The following is a 9124-nucleotide window of genomic DNA, read 5'->3' on the forward strand; positions in this document are numbered from 1 at the left end:
AACCATGATAGGCATTTATACAATTTTCATGCTAATCATCAATAAAGGGAGTGTATGAGCTAAAATTGGTTTCATTTTTATTGTAACACACATTGTATAAAAGCCCAGTAATAATCCTAAATATCAAATCCAATAACTATTTTACAGTATTACATACATCTATCCTGTTTTAGGATTCACATCAGCTGCTTAAACAACAAATTAAGAAGAAAGGTTTCCAAAGGCCTACACCAATCTCTGGCTCAGACGTACAATATAATACTTTTGGCAGCACAATTTATTATTCTGCAAATCTGCAGTATTTGTGATTCTTTGAAAGTACTCTGATGGAGATCTCAAGAAGCCTATGAAGAATAAAGAGTACAGTGAGGCCTATTTTTTGATTGGACAAAGCCATTTTTGATTGTTTTTTTTTCTCTTTAGTTCACCTAGGCAAAAAAAAAAAAAATAGAACAAAATAAAAACAGGCTTTCAAGAATATTAAGCAACATGTGTAGATTACTTAGCTCTGGCCCTTGACCATATCTCTCTATTGTCCAGATTTTTGTATAATGTCCAGATTTTCACCTCATAAAATTTGTGAATTTCTGGCAAATCAGTGAGCATTAAACCCATTAAATAACGGTATACATTTGTGTTACAGATTTCATTTCCTTCAGAAAATGCATACTAATACAAATCCTTTTATTCTATCAACTTTCTAAGTTTAAACTTTATAAGTGCAATATTTAAAACCTGCCCATATCTTTGGGCATTTGACCCCATTAACAATAAAAAAAAAATTGAAGGAGTCATGACCATTCAAGCATTGCTGCTAAAGAAAAGTATAATACAAAGGTGATTTAGTGCTTTCTTCCAGAATATAACACAGATTTCATCAGAATCATATTAAACTTTTCTTTAGTAGCCATGCTTGTATAGTCATTATTCCTTCAGTTTTTTTTTTTTTTTTGATTGTTTGTGGTTTGGTTCCTGGTTTACATGCATTTGACCCCATTATTTTAGGCTTTGTCCAGATTTCTTGTACTAACTGGTTGAAAGGTACACCCCAGGCAGGCACTGCTTTCATGAGAGACAGAGACATATGTTATTTTTGTTTCAGTGACCAAGATGATACTAATAAACTTTGGAGAGTGTGGTAGCTTGTCCCCACATTGGGTATAAAGGGAATTCTGCTCCCTTGCAGAAAACACCTACATTTGAATGAGCCTGAAAATCAAATGCTTAATCTTGAGTGAGTCATAGCATAAGGATTTACTATATCCTTGTATTAAAAATCAAGAAGAATATATATTAAAATTATGCTTGGTTTTGCTACATTGCTGCCTATCAAGCAGTGTAGCTGCATTGTTTGCTTTCTTTATTTAAAGTCCTGGTGATCACTTCAGTAGTTTGTCCATGTATACACAAGTATTTCACTGACATCAAAATTATACATTTACCCCAATGTTCCCTTCAGTAGTTTGTTCATGTATACATTTGGTGGGATCTCTTCTACTCCTGTTTGGGGAAAAATATTACCTCTGGGTCTCTGAACAGTGAGTCTTACTTGCAAATTACTGGAACAAGATCTTCATGATTTATATCAACTCTACACTTTCAGTTTAGCCATGACTACTACTGAGTGCTACACTAGTACTAATGTTAAATACAGTATTCTTTTTTTTCTTAAGGACTGAATCTCCCTGGAAACAATCACCAAGTGTGCCTTCACTGAACTACAGTTACAGATGGAATTGGAGATGCTATTGTCTGGATTGTAGAACAGATTATGTGACTGCAATCTTCAATTGTATCTCTGATGCATGTTTGATGTAAGCAATAACAAATATATATACAGGTAGACAGATAAATAAATAAATAAAAAGAAAAAAATGTTGGTAAATTGAAACAGAAAGATGTACTGTTTTGTGGCACATTAACAAATTTCCATAAACAAAAAAAAAAGATTTTTTTTTTGAAACCACAAATATAGAAGGGCTTTAAAAATGGGAGATGTGCACACCTTCACCCAGGTCTAATTCTTCCACTGCAAAAACACCATAGTATTACATATTGAGCTTGAAAACCAAATCACCATTCATATTTTTTAATAAAAATGGCAGTTATGAATTGGTCTGAGAAAATAGCCTAAACCAGGATAGAAGATTTGTGACATACTTTCCAAAATCATTTTGCATGTGCAGCTTTGTTATGTGTAAATATATGAACTTTTTAATGCAATAAAGTTTTGCTTACTTGTTCACCTACTCAAACTGTGTATCTGTATTACAATGCAAATTAATTGTGCCCAGTGATTTTACAAAACAAAATCACAAATATTAGTTGCCTGTTTCTGTGTTTGTTTATATTTTTGTAACTGAAAATAATGATTATTTAGTTCATATATATTCAAGGCTGACATAATACCAACAAGATATACTTTTAATCACAATAGGTCAGGTTATTTGGTTATATGCAAAGTAACTAAATGGCTACGTTATGACTTTTTAACCTATTTCTGCAAGGTTTTATCTGAAGAAACAACTCAGAACATAATACCACTATATTTTCTGATCAGACCTACATAGCTTTGCACCACTGTTTGTAACATCACTACTTAAAGAGGCAAAATATCAAAGTTTAAAAGTATGGCATTGTAAGCCAATTAAAATTATGCCTTTATCTTGGAACTGTATATATTGCAACATTATTATTTCCGCTTCAGTAAACTTGTGAAAACTCCCAAATATTGCAATCACTTCATTTTTTTGTGCATGTGTTAAACTTCCTCTTTTTTGCGTCTTTAAATTAAAATAAGTGCAGTGGCTACCTTATTCTTTAGACATGCATGCTACAGATGTTTAAATTACACCATTCTGAAGACATTACTCTATTTCTGGAGAACAAGGCATCCTAAATCATATTTTTTAAAGTTTTACTTTCAGCATGGATGCTTATCGTCTTTGTAAGGGAATACTGTTTCTCTTGCTTGCAGTTATAGGAATTCCAGGCAACTGTGCTGTCTTAACATCATACGTAAGAATAGCCTGGTTCAAGAAGAAGCTCTTTCCTGCTGAAAAGATTATTTCTGCTCTGGCATTTGTAAACACTGTTATGATTTTGACACGTGGATTGCCTTATACTTTATTTTCACTTGGAGCTGAGGATCTCTTCAATAAGGTAGGGTGTCAAAGTATCTTATATATATCTCGTGTTTCCAGGGCAATGGCAATTGGTTTAACCTGTCTTCTCAGCTGCTTCCAATTGATTACAGTTTCCCCAGCAGCTTCAAGACTAGCCCAGATGAAAAACTGTGCATCAAAGTATCTGGTTGTGATCATAATTTCCATCTTGTTTTTGAATCTTATCCTCTGCTACTGTTCTGTCATCTATGCAATCCCAAAGACAAACACAACAAATATGGAATTTACCTTCGATCTTGGATACTGCATTCTGAAATTTTGGAGTGAGGCTGCATATCATGGATACGGCTTAATTCTTCTAGCACGAGATCTTTTCTTTGTAATACTGATGGGGCTTGCCAGTGCAGCAATCCTTTTTGTATTATATCAGCACAGGCAACATGTGAAACAAATACGGAGTAACCGCTTTCCCTCTGAACAAGACATTGAATGGAAAGCAGCCAAAGCAGTTGTTGGCTTGGCGTCCATGTACGTCTTTTTCTTTGGTATAGAGAATACAATCTTCCTTGTCACCATGACTGGTAATAAGGTCAATCCTGTTGTGTCAGATGCTCGTATTTTTTTCTCTATTTGCTATGCATCAGTTTTTCCCATTGTGGTAATTGCAACTAATTCCAAGGTCAGAAAGCAATTAAATTGTGAGGCACAGGAGAATGAAACAGAAACATATAGTACTTCCTACACAATATGAAAAGTGAAACTTATCAAATGTTAAGCCCATTCAAAGGAAAGACAGTGACAGTGGATGTTTAACTGCTGGACAGTAGGACAACATGTGGTTGTTATTAAAATTGATAATGATGGATAACAGTGCTAATATACTGATTGAACTGTGGGGTAACTAATTAAATGACAGTAATTTAAATATGCAGTTTAAAATGCATGGATGTCCATCACTCAAACCAAGTCACATTCCAGAAATGAACATTTAAACACAATATTCATTTTGAAAATGACAGACTAAACTAGTCTTAGTTATTCATTTGTGGTCTTAGTTATTCATTTGTGGATATATGCAATGCAGCCAGAATAAAATATTTTGTTTAAAAAATGTAGTTTCAGTGTTGATATATTTATAACATATTAAATTGTTAAGTTTTGATTACTAACTAAAAAGGTGTCTCCATACTTTTGGAAATCATTATTTTTATTGCAAAACACATGCAATCTGTGATCTACTGTTGAAGTGAAAAGGCAAATTGACTGATATAACACCTCATATTAAAAAGACACTTTTGGTTAAGTTTAGTTTTTGATACAGCCCTATAGTAATTTATATAAAATGTACACAAACTGCAATAAGAATTAGTCTGATATAGCAAGAGGTTCTCCAGTTCGATTCTTGGCTTGAGTGGCTTCTGTGCACTCTCTGTATGTCCTCCCTGTGTTCGCATGGGTTTCCTCCAAGTGCTCAGGTTTTCTCCCACATTCCAAAAACATGCAGTAGGTGGATTGGACACTCTAAGCTGGCCATAGGTGTGAGTTTGCATGTATTTGTGTGGTGTGGAAGAACTACTATGGTGGGGTTAGCCACCCGGCTGTGTAAACCTTGGCTCTAGATGACTATCACTGTTGAAGTGACACCCTGACCCCATGTGTAAAAATGGGAAAAAGGGGTGATGGATGGCTGGATGACTGGATGGATAGGCAGCTGCAGATGATAAACGTTAGTGACATTAACCAGTAAAGTAAAATTCCAGTGCTGAATTATTCATGTTTTATGTGCTTTCATTAAGTAGAAAATGCATGCACCATATCTTAATAACAAACTGAGATTTTAATATTGTTATCTTCCCATTTGTCCTCATTGAATTATGCTGCATGCATTATATGTAAAACAGTTAATAAATCCATGTCCATGCAGAAAACATATAACCCCCAAAATATTAGAAAATCAACACAGAAAAAGGTATTTTTCATTTAGAGTTTGGTACCTACTGAAAAAATGGAGCATTTGACTACTGCTGCACTGCAGCAGATAGATCAGCAATGGAAATTTTTTATATATGACATTCACAATCCCTTGGCATGAAATTGTATGAAAAAAAGACAGAGCTCTATGGTGTGATGCCAAAAAGACTATAAAATCACCACTGAAGACAGGACATATAATTTCTATTGTAATCAAGGTATATAGCTTTGCCTTTTTTCAAAGGTGTGTGTTTGTATGCGTGTGTGTGTGTGTGTGTGTGTGTGTGCGTCTGTGCGTGCATTTGTGTGTGTGTGTGCATGTGTGTGTGTGCGTGTGTGTGTGCATGTGTGTGTGTGTGTGTGTGTGTGTGTGTGTGTGTGTGTGTGTGTGTGTGTGTGTGTGTGTGTGTATATATATATATATATATATATCTATGGGATCCAGACACATGCTCAACTAGCATATGTCCGAATCACAAAACATCGAACACACATACACGAAAGCACTTAACATCGACAAGCGCTTCCCTGTATGTGTGTCTGTTTTGTAGATTGGACTACAGTGCGGGTAAGGGAAAATTCCCTTTTCCCCACTGTAGTGTAATCTCGGAGTGAGAATAATAAAGTAGGGGGTGTGGGGAGGTGCAGGGGGCAAAGCACCCCTGCAGAAACATAGATTTTTTTTTTGAACTAAACATACACGGAAGCGCTTTTCGATGTTAAGCGCTTTCGTGTATGTGTGTTCGATGTTTTGTGATTTGGACATATGCTAGTCGAGCATGTGTCCTATACCTATATATATAATAATATAAAATGTATGATGTAAGTGACCTTTGCGCACTGTATATTTATTAAATGAAGCTGCTAGAAATATGAGTAGTGCCTGACTTATAGATGACCTTTTATTTAGGGGTGGATGGCTGCTGTTCCTTCACTGAAACAAGTGGAAATGAACCATGAGTGTGTGTGTGTGGGGGGTGGCTACACTTGACCCTTCACAACATGATAAAGATTAGCTGTTGTAACAAAAATCATAACAATGCTACCTTCATGTGTTTGAAATAATGTTTGGGGAAATGCTATAGCATAACCCTAATACAAGAATTTTTGCATACCATGTCATCTGCTGTGTCACATCTTCATCAAAAATGTTCAGAACCTCTTCTGCACATAACAGGAGAGCTAACTGTTGAACAGGGGAGGTAAATCATTCTCATAAAGTATGATGCAGTGGGACTGTGGGATCATATAAGGCTTAACATATAAATAAAATTGCTGAAACAACTAAATACATAAATTTCCAAAGTGGAAAGTTCTAGCTATCAGTGTCATTATCAGTAACTTTAGGACATCTGAGACTTGCTTTATTCAAATAGTTTATATTTTTCCTGAGATCTACACAAAACTTTATGTGATATGAACCGATTATGATTTATTACTTCACATGAGAATCAGAATTATTGTTGCACAACGTGAGAATGTCTTAACTTGTGTTAACTGTCTAGTCTAAAGTTTAGATAGAAGTGATTCTGAGACCATTTAAGTGCAACATAATTGAAAGATGGTCTCCCACCTTTTACTGTATTGGTATGATGTCCAGTCCAGCCTTATATGATAGATGAGACCCACTTCTGCTCCAGCATATAACAGTCCCTTCACCTAGTTGAGACTAGGGGATAGTTACTAGAGTTGTCCAGATGACCATACGGGAGCATAGTTCAAATCCCCATTTGCACCCAAGTACTGTCTAAGTGATTTGTTGAAGGTCATAGTGTTGAAAGATGAGGGACAAGAGTGTCAAATCAGCACCACAGAATGTAAATTTCATAGTTTTAACCCTCTATGCTAACTCTTTTACTTTGCAGTCTATGATCTTCAGTATGATCCTGCCATGACTCCATGAATAATTCAATCACGTTTATCCATTTTACTAGTTCATGTTTCTATCACGTCCTTCTCATGTATCATTTTTCTAAATTTTCCCTCATGCAGCATTGATTTTGCTCCTGCATATGATGCCTTATCTACCATGCATTGTCTTTCACATGCGTTGCAGATAATATCTATTTCTGTCCAGAGAAATGTCTCTTTGTGCAATTGTTCTCCCATACCAAATTCAAAAATATAACTCCACTAAGTTAGCCATTATTTACGAGTAGTTAGCACAGTTTAATGTTTGATTTTCCAGACCTACTAAGAACTGTAATGTATGCTTTCTTGCTGTGCAGTATAAATAAAATTTAGGTCTATGAAGCTGTGTTCTCTTTTTTTAAGTCTATTCAGCATAAATTCAAAGCTTGTGCGTTTGTACTAAAAAGAGCTGGTGGATAAGTACATGATTTGTTTAAATTACACCCTAAAACTAGCAAAACTAAAGGATATAACAAGTCACCGCAACCCTCCACAGGATTAAATCTGGATGGAAGATAAAATCTGGATTGCAATGTCAGGTATCAGTAATTTGTTCCAGGAGTCATGTGAAAGATAACCAGTATATGCATTACTTACATACATACATACAAATCTTTCAGGCATATAATATCGCCTTTCTAGCCTGCCAATATACTAATGCAGTTACTCCCATAAAAGTATCCAAGTTGTTCCTAAAAATATTGAAAATAGTTTGCTTTAATACAATTTTATAGTCTATTGAATGCACCAGCTACTCCGTCACAGAAGAAATTAGTACATCTTGCACTCCTATATTTTCTTCTACATATGTTGTCTGATGATTCCTTACTATGTTTTGATAACCCCAAACATTCCCAGAAGTAGTTCTCCTCTTAAATATATGTATGAGACACTGTACAAATTCAGATATTTTAGTATTTTATAATAATTAAATGTTCACATCCATGGATGTCATTGGTGTATTTCTGCTGTACTCTTTCCAATTTCTCAAGCCTGTTTTCTTATGTTTTCCATATTGTTACTTAAGACTCTAGTTTTTGTCTAATACAACTTAAAAACAATGATTTCATCATTTCTAATTTCTTAGAGTTTATAAATATTGTTACATAACCTACAGTTTTATAATTATCATTAACCAATTGGTTGACATGAGTTATTAATGAGGCTTAATAAAATGCAAGGATTCAGAAACATGAGCAGACTTAATCTGGTGATGTGAATAAATAAAAAAGAGATTGCCTCTACAGAAGTGGTGTGAAACACAGCATTGTTAAAAAATTATGTAAAATATAATTGCTTTAGGGCTGTAGATATTCAGTTAGAATTTTGTTATACACTGATGCTGACTTTTCTCACCAAGCTGACTTTTGTAATAATTTAGTGAGAAGACTGACATTTACTTTAAAGTTAACTTGCTGCTCACAGGAAGTCAAGGGTGGATAAAAAAAAAATGAAGAATTTCCATTTCATTGTTAAGTAAAGCTTGAAAGTTTATCTGAGAAACATTGTCAGTATAAAGGATTACATATGGCAAAGATCTCCTTGGTGTTGGTGTCCTACCCCGTAGTATTAAGGGTCTATATAACATTGGTTACTTTAAACATGACAATTGTGATACACTATCATTTTGTAGGTTCATAGGTTCATGGTGGTATACTAGACTAATAGCCACCAGGGCCTTTATAAGCCTAGCCATGCAATCCAATCCAATTGTGTCCCTATGTATCATGGGCATTTATTAGGAGAGGGTATGTTAGTTAAGAAGTTTCTAGAGGTCATGAAGGGGTATGTTTGTTTAGGCGTCACTGTCTGTCTCTGTCTATCAGAGACATGGGGACCATGGTGAAATTCTGATTTCCAATCCTTTGTCAAGGTTATGCTTCAATAGGGATAAGGATGGACTCTGCTTCACATGGATGGGGAGCCTGTTTCAGAGCATGAGAATCCTCTGAGACACATATCTGTCTCACCAAAATGTTTTATTTAGCTCACAAACAAAATTTAAATACTTGAATCTAGTGGTTTTGATGCTTTTCATTTTGCAAATGTGCAAAATGTCCATCAGAGCTGGATCTGGGAATGTCTTGCATGCCAGACACAGATTGCATTTCAGTAAC

General features: G+C 35.0%; 1 protein-coding gene across 1 annotated transcript; it reads left to right on the top strand.

Annotated features, from left to right (window-relative positions):
- Positions 1-2229: 2229 nt before the first annotated feature.
- On the top strand, positions 2230-4464 carry LOC122799935 (olfactory receptor class A-like protein 1). Its single transcript, XM_044069340.1, has one exon. It carries the CDS (start codon positions 2929-2931, stop codon positions 3874-3876), a length of 948 nt encoding a protein of 315 aa, XP_043925275.1. The 5' UTR covers positions 2230-2928; the 3' UTR covers positions 3877-4464.
- Positions 4465-9124: the final 4660 nt, after the last annotated feature.

Source organism: Protopterus annectens, chromosome 4.part0 (genome assembly GCF_019279795.1).
Source record: "Protopterus annectens isolate FY-2018-M chromosome 4.part0, PAN1.0, whole genome shotgun sequence".
Taxonomy (NCBI): Eukaryota; Metazoa; Chordata; order Ceratodontiformes; family Protopteridae; genus Protopterus; species Protopterus annectens.

Excerpts from the sequence above, each read along its gene's own strand:
- LOC122799935 (XM_044069340.1), top strand. The coding sequence starts at position 2,929 with ATGGATGCTTATCGTCTTTGTAAGGGAATACTGTTTCTCTTGCTTGCA.